Consider the following 20,931-nt stretch of genomic DNA (forward strand, 5'->3'; position numbering starts at 1 on the left):
TGGATAATGCATAAGCAAAGATGGCTGCAGCCTTCTGGAGAGAAATATGAGTGAAGGCATTGCCAGGAGAAGCGCTTGTGATCTCTCTGAGAGATTATAAATACCTTGAAGTGTTACAATTACACATTACTTAGCACACATGCACTTAAAGAATACCTAACGTATACCGTCTCCCACACATGAAAGCCAGCAAGGTGCTGAGACCTTGTATACAGAAAGTGGTGGTGCAGAAGGCCTTGGTTTCTTCGTTTCGCCTCCTCTCCTGGCGTCCTGGTAGTCAGCTGAAAAGCGGCTGCAGAGTGCATGCTCAAATCAGGACTTCTGGTTTAGCGGTGACCTAGTTTGCCATGGACCATCTTGGTGGATGGGGGAATGGAGAGAATCGTTCTGCTCTTTCCACCACCACCACCAAGCATATGTGGTACATCCACCCGCGACTGGTCCTGCATGTCACAGCCAGCTCCTCTTAAGACATGCAGCAAATGCCCGGTGTGCCCTATGGCCAGTCTGGGCCTGGAGGGGAATCTTCCAATGGGGACACCAGTTCTGGTGACCTGGGAGGCCCCAAGGGATTCCTTTAGTTAGCAGGGATTTCCTCCCACTTCCTGTTGTGGTTATGGGACTGGAAGTGAAGGGAAATCTCCCCAATGGGACACAAATGGCAAAAAAGTGACAGGGGTTATAATCCTCCCTCACTGTATACAAAATGAAAAAACTTACTTTTGCCATTAGTTCTACTTGAAAAACATGAAAAATATGACATTCTAGGTTTACTTTAACCACTTGCCTACCAGGCACGAACACTCCCTTCCTGTCCAAGCCATTTTTCAGCTTTCGGCACTGTCGCACTTTGAATGACAAGCAACAAGAGTTGCATCGCCCATCGTCATTTGACAGTGGGCAGGCAGCAAGCGGTTTAAGTGGTTGTAAAGGCAGAAGGTTTTTCTAGATTACTGCATTCTATGCGGTAAATAGCAGCAGGCACAGGCTTTTCTGCTTCCCCAAGGGTGGGGGGAAAACCCAGTGGGAACACTGTAAGACAAAGAAATGAAAACAATAAAAAGAAGTATACTCGCAAACAACTCAATGGTAAAAGCATATCAAAATCCATAGTATGCACAAAGCAACCAGGTCACCAATACTAGTTCCAGCACGCCGGAGGACCTTAGATGGCTGAAGCGTTTTTGGCTCCTCAAAATGTGTCAACCATCTGTAAGGTCCTCCGGTGTGCTGGAACTAGTGTTGGTGACCTGGTTGCTTTGTGCATACTATGGATTTTGATATGCTTTTACCATTGAGTTGTTTGTGAGTATACCTCTTTTTATTGTATTATTAAAGCTACCACTTGGGTAATGTGCAAGGATGAAACAAGCTGATGGGTACTGATGGGGTGGCGCTAATAAGGAAGCACTAATATGCAGCACTGATGGGCACTGATAGGTGGCACTGATATACAGCACTGATGAGCACTGATAGGCGGCACTGATGGGCACTGATAGGTAGTACGGCAGCAGTGGCTTCCGTTTTCTCCCTCCTTACTCGGTGGCCAATCGAGAGTCTTCTCTATTCAGCCAATCGGAAAATGGGTATCACACCTGCTTGGGATCGGAGCGCATTCTCTGTGACCAAAGCCCACCCTATTTTGAAGCCTATTAGAGCCTCTGACTCTAATCAGGTGCTTCAAAAAAAAACCCTGGCTGCTGTAATTCATGCGCCCGGTGCCTTAAAAGGAGCCGGACAAATGAATAGGGTGTGGCCACGGTGGCCGTGGATAGATTCATTCTATGCATGAATCTATCCATTGTATATAGGGGGTGGTGTGGTGAGAAGGGGCAACACCCGGGTGCCCCTAATGGACAGGCCGCTGTTGACACTGATAGGCGGCACTTATGGGCAATGATAGGTGGCACTGATGGGCAGGTACTGAAAGGTAGCACTGATTGGCATAACTGATGGCCACAGATTGGCCTTACTGATGGGCACAGTTGGGGCTGCATTGCAATCAGTGCCCGATTACCTTTACACATTTTTCCTGTGAGGAGGTGCCACTTAGCAGCTCTCCTTAACTCACACGCTGTCAGTGTGAGAGAAGAAAAGCCGATAAACGGCACTTCCTTTTTTTACATGTCAACGTCTGCCGCTGCCCGGGGGGGGGGGGGGGGGGTGGGCGGTGCGGTCACAGCTAATCATTTGACAGTGGACGGGTGGGAAGTGGTTAAGAAATAGGAAATCTGGGACAGCGATCATGGCACCAGCATGGAACATAGTCAAGGATTAAAATGTAGAGAATCTTCATACTCAGTAAGTCATTAAATCAGCTACTGAAAGTGATTAAAAACGGAGGGATTGATAACACTTTAACTTTAAAAGCCATGGATTTTATTCAAGTAGCCTCCCATTTCCTAGGGCTCTTCCGCTAAATAAAATAAATTCAGGCTCTTACACCAAATGATGTCTTTATTATAAGTAATAGTGTTTTAGTGAACATTTAGTGCTGAGTCTATTTAGACTTCCTTCATGAAACTGTAACTATATTTATTATTTCAGAGAATTTATCTATTCTTTGCTTTTTACTAAGAGTCAAATCCCACAGAGAGAACTTGTGCTGTCTTTGTGAATCAATAAAGCAATCCTGGAGCGGCGCAGACAATGAATTTACTTTTATAATTCTGGCCCTTAAAGTACGAACGCAATGAAAAGCGATGTCTTGTTTGCTAATTGGCTGCCTGCATCCCACCAATCAAAATCAGGCGAACACCCAACTCGCAAGAGGTCAACGCTGAACTGAAGCTCTTGAAGCTAGCAGCATGCAGCAAAACTATTTATCAGCTCCAGGAAAAGGATGATATTGCAGGATCGTTCTCTATAAACACAGTAGCAGTTTAATGACCCTTGAAATGATATTGGCTGGATAGTAGGTGATTAGAACTATTTTATAATAAATAAAAATTGCAGCTTTTTCTTATAATGTTTTCTCTACAACCGGTCCTTGATTCTATTAGGGCCAGCGAATAACTGCTCACATCCTCCCATTAACCTGAGCTGTATGTTTTCTGAACACCTCTGTAAACCTTCCCCATGCCTGAAACATGTCAGAAATGCATTGTATGGTGCAGAGAAATTGTAGATACTTAAAGTGGTTCTAAAGCCTTAACGTGATATTAAAGTCTTGTTAGACGCAGACAGGGCGGCACTTGCAGAGGAGGAGGAGTTTGGAACTCCAACGGGGGACTCCAGAAGAGAAGGATCCAGGCTACTCTGTGTAAAACCATTATAGGTACGTATAACATGTTTGTTATTTTAATTGTAATAAAAACTAAGCCTTAACCTCCCTGGTGGTATTTGCGAGTCTGGCTCGGGGTGGATTTTCAGTACCAAAAGCTGTAACTCCCGAGCCATACTCGAGAATGCATGGCAGGATCCAGATACAGTTACTTACCTTGTGCCCACCATCCTGCGATGTCTCCTCACCGTGTGTGCGAGCCTTGTCCTTCCGCTCGATGTATCACAGCGCCGGGCTCCGTTCCCTGCGAGCGTTGCGACGTACGGGGACGGAGAACGGCGCCAAATTCAAAAAGTGAAACACACACATTACATACAGTACACTGTAATCTTACAGATTACATTGCTGTATCAAATTATTTCACATCCCTTTTGTCCCTAATGCTTTGTCCAGTGCCCTGCGTGTAGTTTTATATTATATACATATATATATATATATATATATATATATATATATATATATATATATATACTGTTCTTTTTGCCTGGAAACTGCAGATTGTCCATGGCAACCAAAAAAGTGTCCCTTTACCTCAAAAGTGTTTTTAGACCAGCTAGAAAACAGCGATAATAAATTAGAATCACTTGCAGAATTGAGCGATAGCGATTTGTGGGGAAATTCGTCAAACACTAAAAGTAATGACAGCGACAATTCTGCAACTGAGCAAATTTCAGTGTTTTTGATTTTATTATATTATTGAATAATTTTTATTATTATTATAGTATTATTTGTTTTAATTATATATAGTTATTTATTATATTATAATTTATGATTTTGTGTTTCAAACTTTATCATACCCTAATGCCGCGTACACACGATCGGAAATTCGGCCAGCAAAATTAGAGCTTTTCATCGGAAAATGCGAGCGCGTGTATGCTCCGTCGGAATTTTGCCGAATTTCCTGCCAACAAAGCAGGTTCTCAATTTTTCCAATAGAAAAAGTTCTGATCGTAAATCCCGATTGTCTGGAGCAATTCCAACGTGCAAAATTCCTACGCATGCTCGGATACAATTCGACGCATGTTCGGGTGCATTGAACTTCATTTTCTCGGCTCGTCGTAGCGTTGTACGTCACCGCGTTCTTGACAGTCGAAAGTTCAGCAAACTTTTGTATGACTGTGTGCATGCAAGCCAAGATTGAGCGGAATTCCGTTGAAAAAACCATCATAGCTTTTTCTGACGAGAATCCCGATCGTGCGTACACGGCATAAGAATTACAGGCCTACAATATAAAATGCCAAATTTCCATGCAAAACATTGTACCGCTTTGAGCATCAAAAATCTGAAATAATCATACCGCCAGGGAGGTTAACATCACTATAAGTGTCATTAAAACCAGACTATGAAAACTCGCATTACACATAACAGAGTGTACATACTTACAAAGCCAGTTAAGCATTTGTTTTATGTAGAGTGAAATATACCAGGGGGAAACTGCCTTCAGCTGTGCCTCTCATTTCCTCTGTGTCCCCACTGCAGCCTGAGATTGTGTAGACCATCTGTTGCCATCTACTGAGCATGCTCCATTCTCAGTGTCCTAAGCTCTTCATTTTCTCCTTTTTCATATCTGTGCAGCCCCCGTGACTGTAGAGTCACACATTTGAGCATATACACAGTGGTAAATGACACCCCCTCCCTCCCTTGTTCTCCATGTCAACCTACTACTAAACACCATGTGGGTAGCATATAGTATGCTGACTGATTACATTCACAAAGCTTAGTTTTAAAATAAATCAGCAATAAATATCATTGCTAATACCTGTAGGATTGAGCCTTGGATGCAGATTCTGTCTGAACAAAATGAAAGCTAGCGTCAATCATCTTTGACTCCGCCTATACCATATTAGTGCACATAAAATACACATTTGATGTTCAATATAGATTTTTATTGGGGGATCTGTCAAGCTTTTTTTATACTTATAATTTCATTTGAATTGTTCTTCTTAAAACAATTTTTTTTTTAGTCATGTGACCGCCACATCACCCATCAGACACAGCCTCATACTGCAGTAATAGACGCTCCTCCCAAAGATCTTTACCTGCAGATGCCAGGGAGTGACCACACAACAGTGTTGCAGGAATAAGGTACTTAACCACTTGACCACTGGAGCACTTAAACCCGCTTCCTTACCAGACCAATTTCAAGCTTTCGGTGCTCTCACATTTTGAATGACAATTACTCAGTCATGCAACACTGTACTCATATGAAATTTGTGTCCTTTTTGTCACACAAATAGAGCTTTCTTTTGGTGATAATTAATTTTTAATTTTTTTGCGCTATAAATCAAAAAAGACTGAAAATTCGGTAAAAAAAATAAAATAATTATTTGTTTCTGTGAAAATTTATTTCAGAGTATTGGCAGAGTACTGGCGAGTATTGGCAGAGTATTGCAGAGTATTGCAGTGTTGCAGAGTATTGGCAGATTATTGCACAGTATTGGCAGAGTATTGCACAGTATGGGGAGAGTACTGGCCCTGAACAGCACTGTGGGCACTGCACATCCAGCCCACAGTGCTGCTGCCATTTCACCGCCTCTCCCCTCACACTGTACCGATCGGTACAGAGAGTGGAGGGAGCATGTCATGATGCCGGTTTGTTTACATGTGATCTCTCCGTCATTTAATGGAGCGATCACATAGTAAATGGCCGATACCACCGGCTGTTTACCATGATCCGTGATGCGCCGGGTCTTCCGGACCCGGCAGTCACGGATGTTTGCGGGAGCACACCCCAGGGGGCGCGTGAGAGCAACATTCTGGGAGGACATCCATGTGCTTTTTTACTTATAGTGGAATGTTTTTACCTATGTTTTTTTTGCGCAATTGCATATAGTTTATATACTGTGGGCCAGTCTGGATGAAGTCCAGGGCCAAATTTTTGTCCCAGTCCAGCCCTGGGGGTGGAGGAACTTGACTTGCCTGCTCAGAGTCCTGACCTCAACCTGATAGAACACCTTTGAGGTCAAACATTCCAATAGACACACTCCTAAACCTTGTGGACAGCCTTCCCAGAAGAGTTGAAGTTGTTATAGTTGTAAAGGGAGGGCCAGCTCAATATTAATCCCTACAGACTATGACGCCATTAAAGTTCATGTGCATGTAAAAGCAGGCGTCCCAATATTTTTAGCAATATAGTGTGTGTGTATACAATATATGTGTGTGTGTGTTTGTCAGCACGGTGTAAAAGCCCACTGCCGTACTGCCACACATTTGCATACAGCCGGCGGGATGGGGTTCAGCTGGATACAATAACTTTTCAATCTTAGATGGAGATTAGGGATGAGCTTCGAGTTCGAGTCGAACTCATGTTCTACTCGAACATTGCCTGTTCGCCTGTTCAGCGAACAGTGAACAATTTGGGCTGTTCGCAGCAAATTCGAAAAGCCGGAACACCCTATACAAGTCTATGGGAGAAATCTAAAGTGCTCATTTTAAAGGGTAATATGCAGGTTACTGTCCTAAAAAGTGTTTGGGGACCCGGGTCCTGCCCCAGGGGACATGGATCAATGCAAAAAAAAGTTTTAAAAACGGCCGTTTTTTCAGGAGCAGTGATTTTAATAATGATTAAAGTGAAACAATAAAAGTGTAATATTCCTTTAAATTTCGTAGCTGGGGGGTATCTATAGTATGCCTGTGAAGGGGCGCATGTTTCTGGTGCTTAGAACTGTCGCTGCACAAAGTGTCATTTGTGCAGGAAAAAAAGTCTTTTAAAATCACTTGCGGCTAAATTATCGGGTCTCCGTAATACAGAGAACACTCAATGAGTGTTCTCTGTATTAGCCGACAATTCATTCATTCATTGATGAAAAAAAAAAGCGTGGGGGTTCCCCTAAATTCAATCAAAAGGCCCTTCAGGTCTGACATGGATATTAAGGGGAACCCCGTGTCAAATTTAAAAAAAAATTGACGTGGGGGTCCCCCCAAATATCCATACCAGACCCTTCAGGTCTGATATGGATATTAAGGGGAACCCCGCATCAAATTTTAAAAAAAAATTGACGTGGGGGTCCCCCTAAATATCCATACCAGACCCTTTATCCGAGCACGCAACCTGGCAGGCCGCAGGAAAAGAGGGGGGGACGAGAGAGCGGCCCCCCCTCCCTCCTGAACCGTACCAGGCCACATACCCTCAACATTGGGAGCCCTCAAAGCACCTTGTCCCCATGTTGATAAGGACAAGGGCCTCATCCTCACAACCCTGGCCGTTGGTTGTGAGGGTCTGCGGGCGGGGGGCTTATCAGAATCTGGAAGCCCCCTTTAACAAGGGGGCCCCCAGATCCCGGCCCCCCCCCTGTTTGAAATGGTAAGGGGGTACAAAAGTACCCCTACCATTTCACAAAGAAAGTGTCAAAATGGTTAAATAAGACAAACACACTTTTGAAAAATTCCTTTATTAAAAATAAAAAAAAAAAAAAAAAAATTCCAGCGGTGCTAATCCACTCTTGCTATCCAGCGACAGGTCTCCGGGGTCCAGCGATGGATGATCATATCCAGCGACGGGGGATCTCTCAGTCCAGCGCTGTCCATACCTCCTTCTTCTGTCTCCACTGCGGAGACACTGCAGAGAGCCGAGCGCTGACATTTCTTATATTGGGAGGGCGGGGCCACCCGTCACCTGACCCCGCCCCTCTGACGCAGGAGAGGGAAGCCAGGGGTTCCCCAGTGACGTGTGGGTGACCCCGCCCCCTCTGATGTAACGGAAACCTGCGTTACATCAGAGGGGGCGGGGTCACCCACACATCACTGGGGAACCCCTGGCTTCCCTCTCCTGCGTCAGAGGGGCGGGGTCAGGTGACGGGTGGCCCCGCCCTCCCAATATAAGAAATGTCAGCGCTCGGCTCTCTGCAGTGTCTCCGCAGTGGAGACAGAAGGAGGTATGGACAGCGCTGGACTGAGAGATCCCCCGTCGCTGGATATGATCATCCATCGCTGGACCCCGGAGACCCGTCGCTGGATAGCAAGAGTGGATTAGCACCGCTGGAATTTTTTTTTAATTTTTTTTATTTTTAATAAAGGAATTTTTCAAAAGTGTGTTTGTCTTATTTAACCATTTTGACACTTTCTTTGTGAAATGGTAGGGGTACTTTTGTACCCCCTCACCATTTCAAACAGGGGGGGGGGCGGGATCTGGGGGTCCCCTTGTTAAAGGGGGCTTCCAGATTCTGATAAGCCCCCCGCCCGCACACCCTCACAACCAACGGCCAGGGTTGTGAGGATGAGGCCCTTGTCCTTATCAACATGGGGACAAGGTGCTTTGAGGGGTCACAGACCCCCAAAGCATCCTCCCAATGTTGAGGGTATGTGGCCTGGTACAGTTCAGGAGGGAGGGGGGGCCGCTCTCTCGTCCCCCCCTCTTTTCCTGCGGCCTGCCAGGTTGCGTGCTCGGATAAAGGGTCTGGTATGGATATTTAGGGGGACCCCCACGTCAATTTTTTTTTTAATTTGATGCGGGGTTCCCCTTAATATCCATATCAGACCTGAAGGGTCTGGTATGGATATTTGGGGGGACCCCCACGTCAATTTTTTTTTTAAATTTGACTCGGGGTTCCCCTTAATATCCATGTCAGACCTGAAGGGCCTTTTGATTGAATTTAGGGGAACCCCCACGCTTTTTTTTTTTTTTTTTTTTAATCAATGAATGAATGAATTGTCGGCTAATACAGAGAACACTCATTGAGTGTTCTCTGTATTACGGAGACCCGACAATTTAGCCGCAAGTGATTTTAAAGGACTTTTTTTCCTGCACAAATGACACTTTGTGCAGCGACAGTTCTAAGCACCAGAAACATGCGCCCCTTCACAGGCAGACTATAGATACCCCCCAGCTACGAAATTTAAAGGAATATTACACTTTTATTGTTTCACTTTAATCATTATTAAAATCACTGCTCCTGAAAAAACGGACGTTTTTAAAACTTTTTTTTGCATTGATCCATGTCCCCTGGGGCAGGACCCGGGTCCCCAAACACTTTTTAGGACAGTAACTTTCATATTACCCTTTAAAATGAGCACTTTAGATTGTGAACGTTCGAGTCCCATAGACTTTAATAGGGTTCTAAAGTTCACACGAAGTTTAGGTCTGTTCGCAGGTTCTGGTGCGAACCGAACAGGGGGGTGTTCGGCTCATCCCTAATGGAGATTTTTCATTTGCTTAAAGTTGAACTCCAGGCACAACAACCTTCATTTAAAAATATCTCTCAACAGCCACAAATTATATAAATCCACTTTGTGAGCACCAGATGCCTTTACAAACACAGTTGTTACTATATAAAAGTAGCAGTGACATCATCACTGGGCTACACAAAGCTTTTGCAGAGAGCATAGTTGTGGGAGGGGTCCAAAAGGCTCCACCCACTACAGACTGCCTGTAGACAACTGCAGTAGAGGGCGGAGACAAGACCAGTCACCCTGCACAAGTAGAGAGAGAGGCAGTGAGCGGTCAGTTCAAGTTTCTAGTTCCCATCTAGCCGCTTTCTGCGTGTTGTGTTTGTGCAGGCAGAGCAGCCCATTCATTCATAATGTACAGAGAACATTGCTAGGAACAAGATCCAAGTCTGTTTTTAAACAATAAATTGCATTTTCCATTAAACTATTTATTATCAAAGCCCTGGTGTAACATGTCTTCGTCCTGCTGAATTATCATAATGCTATGTCATTTGTTTCATCAGCTAAATTGCAATATCACTGTCTGTTTTATCCACAAAATCGTTAATAAATGGTTTGAAAAAGAACTGGGCCAAGCACCGATCCCTGTGGTACACCACCGCTGGAATAGTCCATAATTATGTTCCATTTAAATTTACCATTGTGCTTTTAACAAGTGGCTGTTTTGTATTAAATGCTGTTGTGAAATCTAAGTAACAGGAGAGTGTGCGCTCCTGCTCCATCACAGCTGCTGATTCCAGCACCCTGGTTTTGGCTGTAGCAATCTCCTTGTCTGTCTGTCCGCCTGCAAGGTGGTTGATTGTGATCAGACTCTGGGTGGAGACCAAACCTGTTATAAGCTAGCCATACTTTCTGCCTGGGTTTACACTAGATGCGGTGCGAATTCGGCACCCCATCTAAATCGCAACCCGTCCATGCGAACTGACTGCAGAGTGTATGCTACATTAACGACAACTCACAATCAATTTACAGAATTGGATCGCATGGGTGTGAACACCCATGCGATCCAATTCTGGTGCAGACAAAAAAAGGATCCTGCATCAATTTGGTGCGATTTTAGCCATACAAATCCATGGCTCAAATCTCATCCCAGAGACACCGTCTGGAATTTGCACAGCAATGTGTTGGGTTTCCTGTGCAAATTATATGCTGTCTCTCACACTGCAGCAATGTGAACGCAAGCTCAGTCTTATGCCTACGGTAAGAGTGTGATCAAGCTCCCGGTTTGTCTGCTCTGCTAGATTGAATATAAACCGTTCTCTGAACTCTGCCTTCCTTTTACCTGTACTGTCATTGAACCATACTGTCTGTCTGCCAACTGAAATTACCTGTTTGCGGTGCCCAGTTCATGCCTGCACCAGCAGGGTGGCCAGGCACTATAGCAGTGTGTATAAGTCCTTGGGGCACCCGAGTACTGCTAGGCCTGCTTGCCTTATGGGAAAGGGGGCTGCTATAGGTGAAGAACCCAGAAGCTATAGTATCTGACCACCTGCGGTAGGGGTAAGCGTGACACCAAGCAAATCAAATCAATGGCATATCCAACATCCAGATTCAACTTACCAACTCCATATCGTCAATAAAATTGGTCATGTTATACACACCCTAACTTTCAAAAACCAATGCTAAGTCTCTATTAGACTAGCTGCTACTACTATCTATCTATCATATATGCGGGTCTGCCGGGCACACGCAATTGCCGGTAACAGAGCAGGGATGTGGATCTGTCAGTGGAGAGGAGACCGATCGTGTGTTCCCAGTATAGAGGAACACTGATCGGTCTCCTCCCCTTGTGAGTCCCCTCCCCCTACAGTTAGAACCACTCCCTAGGGAACACATTTAACCCCTTGATCTCCCCCTGTTAACCCCTTCCCTGCCAGTGACATTTATACAGTAATCAGTGCATTTTTATAGCACTGATCGCTGTATACATGTGAATGGTCCCAAAATAGTGTCAAAAGTGTCCGATATGTCCGATATGTCACAGGCGCGATAAAAAATGCAGATCGCCGCCATTACTAGTAAAAAAAAAAAATGATAATAAAAATGCCATAAATCTATCCCCTAATTTGTAGATGCTATAAAATGTGCGCAAACCAATCAATATACGCTTATTGCAATTTTTTTTATTGGGATATTTATTATAACAAAAAGTAAAAATATTGTGTTTTTTTCAAACTTGTCACTCTTCTTTTGTTTAAAGGTGCAAGAAATAAAAATCGCAGAGGTGATCAAATACCACCAAAAGAAAGCTCTATTTGTGGGGAAAACAATGATAAAAATGTGGGTACAGTGTTGCATGACTGCGCAATTGTCATTCAAAGTGCAACAGTGCTGAAAATTGGCCTGGGCAAGAAGGAAGTTAAAATGCCCGGTATTGAAGTAATTAATAAAGAAATGCCATTTTTTGGATGTCATCCTGAGTGCCAACCATAACCATCCCTTTCCTTACTATAATATGCCAATTTCATTTTTGGCTGGGCTATAGTTAGCGAAGACTGATTGGATAGGTTTTCATTTGGTTTTTCCCCAGGCTTTAGTTGGCTTGTAATTTCTCACTGTTGCCAGTAAATGCCACTTGTATCACTGGTCATAGTATGAGATTTCACAAACAGTAAGTTGTATTTCCTGCAGCCAATCCAGTAGGAGGTTTAGGTCACTGGTGCACGGTGGGAGAGGATATAAATATTTGGGACAGGCCACATGCTCTCTCTCTTACCTCAGGCTGAGGCCTATAGAGGTGCTGCTGGATGGAGCTTAGCTGCTAGTGTAAAGGATGTCAAAATCAGGTACCCCATATAAATGAAAAAGGATTATAGTTCTGTCATGGATAACGTAAACCTCATGGTGTTTCTATTAAATCACCAGTAGATGGCAGCATATAGTAAAAGCCTGAATGACAGAGAGCACATTCTATGAAACCATTGCTAATAAGAGGGGGAACCAAAAAGACTGACCTTTGTTTCTGATGGGAAGGGAATAGCAGTCTGGAGGTCATGTGTTTGTGTCATTGCAGGTAAGAGGGAGCATATTTAAGGCTATAAAGAGGGCGAAATTGATTTAATTTACATCCCTGGGATCAATAAAGTTTGCTGTCGCTGTGTGCGATTAAATAACATATTAGCACATGTGCAATTGTTTATTAGTTTCTATGAGGACGTTATTCCTGTATATGAAAACGTTATTATTATAGATGTGTAGTATTATGTATAAACAGAATAGCAGTTGTTACCTGGTCTATCCGTCTGAAGGTCATGTGTTTGTGTCATTGCAGAAACTTTTTAATAAAAACACTTCTGATTTCACCCAGCCAGCTCCCTTCACACATTGGAATTACTGACCATACTTTCAGCATGTGTGCAACACTAGGCCCAGTAGCCTATTTTGGGGCCTAACATGTACTGTACAGTTTTGGGGCCTAACACGTACAGAAGTGGCCCTAAGGCTGTCCTGCCCGGTCTGGAGGAAGCTGTGCCAAGGAGAAGACCCTTGCTGGAGTGTGTATGGCAGCCGGTTTCCGTCGGACAAGCATGCTGGAAAAGCAGAAGCCGACTGGCTCCCGATCAACTCTATCAGCCAATGGCCAACTGTATCAGAACACAATAGTTCAGTGAGGGAGATTGCTGTACTAACGTTGGATCCTTAGTACATCGGCTCCAACTGAAGCTGACAGTTTTCTTTCGTTCAAACCGCTGGGTTGAACGGAAAAAAAATCATAATGTGTACTAGGCTTTACTGTAGTCTTCTACTGATGACTGTATTATCAGCAGAGGAAAATTTCCAGTGTGTTGTAAAACAACTTTCTCTTTCGGCCAACTGTAGATGGTGATTTGACTCCATCATATACTGCAGATCAATCTGTAGCTGAATTTAATGGCTAATTGGCCTAGTTATGCATCAGACCAGGATTTATGGTTCAGGGCGGCTGGGGTTATTTATAACTGGTCTCACATTCGGACATGCTTTACCGAAGAAGTAGAAGAACTAGAGAATGGGAGACGAAGACTCCCTGAACAATGGCTTTTTATCAGGAAGATAAAGCCAATTCACCGAGGACACTTTAAAAAAGGTCTGGACTCATAACTGAGAAAAGAGCATGCTGACAAAAAATACTGCCAAAACTTTAATAATGGCTTTCTATAAAAGTTTCACAGAAGCATGCCCCGGCCTTCTTATTCTACAATGCGGCAATTAAGGTGTATATTCCAGACACATTCCACAGCGTTTAAACTTTTGTCAGATCTAGCACGTCTCCTTTTGAACTATGTATCATTTTATGAGAAAAAACGTCTTTTAAAAAATGAAAAGTCCACAGAAATGTCATTTCAATAGTATCAGGAAGAATATATCTTGATGATACAAGCTTCTTTTTGATTAAACCGCTAACACAGAAAGTTCAGGCAGAGGTGGCTGCTAAAAAGAACCAAAAAAATCCAACGTTAAAGCTTAAGGCCATAACTTGTCTGACACATGAAGCAGAACTTTGCTGAAGTGGGAATTTCTCTTTGTGTTTTTTTAGAACAATTACCAGCAAAATATTTGTAATATTCCCCCTTTGTGCTCAGTGTCTGGCACTGGAATCCGCTAAATAGCATAATATGTGCAGGAATGTTTTTCTAGCATAGTGATCAACTTAAAAGTAGTCAATTTGACTCCAATTTAAAAAAAATGCATTTTTTTTTTAAAAAACAAGCTGTTTGAATCTCTGGATAGACCAATTATCACGTTTAACACCTGCCAAGTAAATGTCACAGCAGCAGTAAATGCCATTCAATGGCTGACAATATTATTTACAAAATCTCCAACAATTTCTATTGTATTATGGGAGCTGAGGACCTCCTCAGGTTCATACCTACTCAGTTGGGACATGCTAGAATGAGTATGGTGGTTAATTCGGGAGCATCATTGCCCTATAGCAGAGATCTCCAAACCTTCTAAACAAAGGGCCAGAGTACTGTCCTTCACACTTTAGGGGGCCCGGACTGTGGCCAGTGGGATTAGAAACTACCCCATCGGCAGTAGGAGTAGACAATGTCTCAGGCTTGGCGGCCAGTAGAAGTAAAACAGTTACATGTGGCAATTAGGAAGAAGATCATGGATAATTGGAGGAACAGTTACCCTATCATTGGTGTCAGTGGAAGAAATGGCGCTTCATTGTTGGTGTCAGTGGAAGGAATAGTGCCCCCAAAGACTGGATAAGGGCAATCACAGGGCTGCATCCAGCCTGTAGACCACAGTTTGGAGACCACTACTCTATAGCATTGGTTCTGTATTCAATTTCCACCATGGACAATATTTACATGGACTTATAGATAGGCTCAGTGGCTTCTAAATTTGTAGTTATGGTCATCGCACTCTTAACTCCTATAGGGCAGGAACTGATATAAAAGGTTCTATGTATACTGTAAATCATTGTCTCGTTCTATCTATAGAAGCTAATCTAATTTCTTAAACTTCTGTTAATGTAATTTAATTATCTAATTGATTTCATTTATTTATTTGTATCTGTTTTCTTTCTATCTATCTAAGCTCAGTAACTATAATTAAATCTATTTGACTTTATTATTATCTAAAATTTAATCTAATTAGTTAACTTATATTATTATCCATGATCTAATCTATTTATCTATCTAATTATCTATCTATCTAATTATCTATCTATCTAATTATCTATCTATCTAATTATCTATCTATCTAATTATCTATCTATCTAATTATCTATCTATCTAATTATCTATCTATCTATCTATCTATCTATCTATCTATCTATCTATCTATCTATCTATCTATCTATCTATCTATCTATCTATCTATCTATCTATCTTATATATCTAATTTATCTAATCTAATTACCTACATTTAAAGTGATACTAAAGGTAAAGTTTTTTTAAATTTTTTTTCATTAACAAAATGGTTTTGCATAGAGCAGCCATAAATTTCCTCTACTTGGGTCCCCCGTTGAAGCCTTGTCCCCCCACACCCATAAAATGCATAAAGGTAAAAAAAAAACGTTGGGCTTTAGAACTACTTTGAACGATTCTATTTATCTATCTACTCAATCAAATCATATATACGTGTACACACATCTCTCAATATCTATACCTCTCCCTCTTTACTTTATCTGCGGAGAGGTGGGTAGTTATAGGGCATCATATACATGGATGGCTGGGAGGTGAAAAAATAGTAGGTTGAGATACCATTTTACTGCCCCCCCCCCCCCTCTGCAGCCACCAAGCCACAAGTTTATCTACCAGCAAGGTTAGCACACACTGTCAAGGTCATGATGCAGTGTAGAAAATATTATACCACAGGATGCATTTGGTGGGCAGTACAACTAACAAGTGTGTCCAATTCAAATAAAAAAAGGCTGCCATGGACTTTTTAAAGATGAAAAAAACAGGTAGCGAAAGGGCGACATGCTGCCTCTAAGTCACCTGTCATATGCCTCTAAAAAGCATTCCACTTCAGATTGCCTTTCAGAAGGGTAGCAATGACGGCTGCAAGTGTAAATGAGCCCTAAGTGTTACTGTGAAAGTTTTATAATGTCTTCAAACCAATTGCTGGTGAAGATTCAACACATCTGCAGATGGGAATTAACCCACAGCTGGATCTTACTGGTGACTGATAACAGTGTTGTTCTTGTTGCTAATTACAGCCAGTTGGATTCTCACTTTCATCACCCCATATTTCAATAGAAAAAAACGAAGGGAGAATAGATGCCTTCCTCCTGACGCTTTGATGAATAGGTATCATTGAATCTGATCAATACAAACTCAGTCCATATGTGTAAATCAGACTCTTTGAAATACTACATTTCCTGTGAGCAATATCTTCTAAATATTCAACTAGCAATAAATAAAGTCAAACCCAAGCTGCTAGAAAATGGCAACACAGATATACTGTATGAGCATGGGATGAAGAGACAATCTGCTGCTTTTTTTTTTTAAAGTAGAAAGTTGAAAGTTGTGATAAAAATGAGTGCTGTGGAAATTAAATATTAATTCCTTGATTAATCGATACATTTTTTTGATCGATCAAAATTCTTTTGATTGGTACTCACCTCTCCTCCAGCTTCTGGGTCTTCAGGGAGTTATGTCGGATATCCGGTGATGTCACGGACATCGACGTCACTGGACTCCTCCCCCCTTCCCCAAGTGCCTCCATCTGCTAATGAAGGGAAGGGGGAGGAGTCCGGTGACGTTGAAGTTCTGATTGAACGTAACACGTATGGGGGAGGAGCTACACATGAACTAACAAAACTGTCGGCTTTACATGCTCTGTTTTTATCATCTTTATGTGAGTAGTTTGTGTTTGAACACAAAAATGTAATCTTATACTTAAGCGGTGAGCACTTAGATTTTTTCTTTCTACCCATGACCTGGCATCCTTGCTGAGATCTAAGGAGACATGAGAGAAGTTTATGGTCCGTGTTAACCCTTTTGATATCAGCTTGCATGGCCACCTGTTTGCACAGGGGTCCATGCTATAAGATGAGAGTGATTAGTTAGACCGGAGGTATAGGGATTGTCAAGCTACTGTGGAAAAAAAATGACTTACATCAGTGCTACAGTTTGAATTTAAAACGTATTTGTGTGAACTGTGAAGTTAAGTCATGGATTGTGGAAACTAACTAGTGTCGGGTGATTGTATATAGTGTGTACCACATTTACCACTGACTAATGCAGAGTTGCAATGCAAGGAGATCAGCTAAAAGTAGTTGGATCTGTATGTGCATTATAATTAATCGAAATTAGTCGATTAATCGAACACAAAAATTTTACTCAGTAACAGCCCTAATAAAAATACAAATTATTGCAGCTATACAAGTCCTGTATAATAATATTAATTTCAGATTGATGAATGATTTACGTCACTACATCGACTTACTTATACATCTGAAAAAAAGTGGTTGTATATGGGACTTTCAAGGTCCCATAAGGTAGTTGTGTGAACAACCAGAAATTGCTGTTACCCAGAAACAGCTTTTTAACCATGTTTTTGCCTTTTAAATGCTTCACACATATAAAACATTTTGTAATTTTAAACATATGACGCTGGTGACTGCTCTGGCACCTGTGGATCCCTATGGTTTCTCCAGAGATTGCTAGGGGTTTCCTGAACTGTTACTGGTTGACCCTCCAATTGATGTTAACTACATAATTCCCGGTCAAACATCACTTGGCAGAGCTACCAGAATTACACCAATGATCTTCTGAACTGTCTGTAAGGGCGGCATTCTGACCAGCACCGTAAGAGGGGCATGCATCCTACTGACCCCCAAAGTAAGTGGAAGAGGCATTCTTCCCACTGACTCCTACCCCAGTGTAAGAGAACGAAGCATTCTTCCCACTGACCACTAATGTAAAGGACATTCTTCTCACTGAAAACCAATTTTAGTTTAGCAATGGTTTCCTGAGACATAATAAATTATGTCAACGGTTCATTGAGGGTAAGAAGGTTGAGAAATGCTGTTTTGGGGGAACATTAATTTGCATAAGCCCCTGTACACACGGTCGGAGATTTCCACAACCAAATCCGTCGGATTTTGCCTGTCGGATTTTGTCCGTCGGATCTTGTCCGAAACTGTTGCAGACACACGGTCGGACAAAGTTGGCGAAAAAATCCGATCTTTCAGAATGTGATGACGTAATTTCGTTATGATGGGACTACATTCAGGCTAGTAGCCAATAGCTTTGATGTAGGAATTTGATCTGAGCATGCATGGCACTTGGTCCGATCAAAATTCTCTACACATGATCGGAGTATGTCCAATCGGCCCAGTTGGTCGGGAAATATTTCCAACATGTTGGAAAATTGGGTCCGACGGATATTCCGACGGAATCAGTCCGATGCATACCACACACAGTCGGATCATCCGACGACACGGTCCGATAGGACACATTCCCGACGGATTCTCCGACCCTGTGTACAAGGGCTAAGAGTGGTGTTCGACTGTGTAAGCAGTGGAAATGGTAAGTGTTTACATTCTTCTTTTGCTAGGAATTAATTTTGACAATTTTATTAGTCAAAGGCTCACTCAAACCAGGTTGGCTGGTCTGTCCACTAATAAATGGGCATAAAAAAACTGTTTTGGAAAGCTTTAAAGATACTATTCAGCATACTTGAATGAAAAAGCAAATCAGCAAAGTAAAAGGAAGTCTAATTGATTTTTTTTACTGCTTGCAGATATAATGCATTATCTTGTCGACATGTCCAGTTAAGAAACTTATTTTATATAAGCAATAACTTGTGACTTTCAGATAGGATTTTATATTGTGAAAGCTTACTCACCAACATCAGGATCATTTGCCTGCACCCGAGTTAGTAATGCTTTGGTGAGGGTATTTTCATAGACGCTGGCGCTGTAGTAGCTGGATGAAAATGCTGGAGGGTTGTCGTTGACATCTTCAAGAATTAACCGTATTTCCGACTGACAAAACCTTCCACCTCCATCTGTGGCTCGAGCAATTAGGTGGTAAACTGGAGTTTTCTCTCGATCCAAAGGGGCCAATGTTTTCAATTCACCTGCAGATGGTTGGAGACATAAGCCGTTATTTCCAAGTAGTGACAGCAGCTATCATTCCGACATATGCCACATTCCCTATCAGGAGTTTAATCAGAATGCCATTCAAACCTAAATATCTTCCTACATTCTCTGTATGCAAGCAATTAAGAATTGAAACTTTATTGTTGTATGAAATTTTCTTCCAAACTCTGAAACCAACCTTCACAGGTTATGACCGTTACCGCAAGCTATGTGAAGAAGACCGGCTGTGCATCCCTCCACACAAAGAACTGCTTGTTATTATGAATTGCAGGCGAGTTATCTTAGAATCCTACCTATCTATAAGAGAGCAAGGTTAGTGCACTGTCATCGTGAAGTAGTACAGTAACACAATAAACAAGATGTTGTTTGAGAAGGAACAAAAACATGTTAATAGATCAAACAGCAGAGGTGCCCATAGGAAGGTATAGTGTGGTGTCTAGAAACAGATCGGGGTCATTGTGCTGAATAAACATCAAACTGGAAATGGAGAGACATGCTTTGGTGAAGAACAAGAAAACAATAACTGTGTATCACGATATGTGTCTTTAGTGAAATAAAGAAATTTGATGTTTATGCAACACGATGACCCAGATATGTTTCTAGACATACAACAGCATAGATTTCTATAGGCGTCTCCTCTGTTAAATCTAACAAAGGGTTTTTTGTTCCTTCTCAAACAAGCCGTATATTGCCCTGATGACCTGTTCACGGACCTAGGACAGAGACCCATAAGGCATTAAGCGTGCCCAACCCTATACTGCATGGAGACCGGACTCCACTCTGCTTGCATACTAGGATGTTGCATGTCTTACCTGACAGGGTCACTGCAACCTTACCAAAATGAGTTTGTATACTTCTAAATCAGTATTATTGTAACTATCAGACCTACATACTTTCTACACTATAAGGGCTCTCCCGCCTCTCTGGCTATACACCACTTGAGCCTTGAGGATCACCACCACTGACCACAATAAACAGGATGTATGCCTTGTAATACTGTGGATTCTGCTTTAAATCCTTCAAGGGCCATATTTTGATCCCCCTCCATGTTTAATTATGTATGCTTCATCCAGCAATCCAAATGCATGAAAAGTTGATAGTAACCATATAACCAAGAACAAATGAGGATAATTCTATGCAAGCTGTTGTGTAATACACTACTTGGCCACATTTTGGAGACCTGATATACCTATATGAGATTATTGGACATCTGATTCCAAAATCAAAGGCATTGATATGGACACTCCCTGCCTATATTCTTCTAAAAAAAGGTTTCCACAAGATTGTGGAGTGGAAGATTGTGAAGATGGGAGTTTGAAGGAATGTGATTCCATTTACGCAAAAAGAGCATTTGAGAGGTCATTATACTGATATGAAACCAGAAGACTTGGCTCACAGTTGGTGTTTCAATTTGTTTCCAAAGGTGTTTAGTAGGGTTGAAGGTTGAGTTTCTCCACAATAAGTATGTTTTTAGAAGCTGGCTTTGCTTAGGGGAACAGTCAGGCTCAAACAGAAAAGGCCCTTCCCCAAACTTTTGCAACAAAGTTGGAAGCACACAATCATCTTCCTTTATTGGAAACACCTCAAAAATATGGCTTCTTAGTGTACATTGGACACTGTGGTATGCAATAACACAAACACATTAATAAAGAATCTCAATGGAATTATTTTTTAACCTGAATCTACCAGTGCCAGATAGGAGAACAAGAGAGTTACTTTAATCTTTAATCCATATTTAATTATTCCCTTCTCTCTAATCAGTGGCATTCCCAATTTCCTTCTCTGCCCCAGAGGCCCACTCATGAATATTTATACTTACTGTTTTAATATTTATCTTTTCAGGAAGTCCTATGGCTGATAATGTGATTGGTGGGGTCCTCTTAATGTGATTCATGGGGTCCTCTTACCTACCCATCATAAGAGGGGTCCTTTTATGATG

General features: G+C 42.1%; 1 protein-coding gene across 6 annotated transcripts in view; it reads right to left on the minus strand.

Moving 5' to 3' along the window:
* The window catches only part of FAT3 (FAT atypical cadherin 3), a 994,495-nt gene that overhangs the window by 122,576 nt on the left and 850,988 nt on the right, over positions 1-20,931 (minus strand). For all 6 annotated transcript variants that reach the window (XM_077484996.1, XM_077484994.1, XM_077484992.1 and 3 more), the window contains one exon: positions 18,737-18,970. In XM_077484996.1, coding sequence (XP_077341122.1) covers positions 18,737-18,970 — 234 coding nt within the window. The remainder of the gene's footprint in view (positions 1-18,736; positions 18,971-20,931) is intronic.

The sequence above is a fragment of the Lithobates pipiens genome, unplaced genomic scaffold (assembly GCF_037356315.1).
Source record: "Lithobates pipiens isolate NorthernLeopardFrog02 unplaced genomic scaffold, aLitPip1_a1.2 Scaffold_17, whole genome shotgun sequence".
Taxonomy (NCBI): Eukaryota; Metazoa; Chordata; class Amphibia; order Anura; family Ranidae; genus Lithobates; species Lithobates pipiens.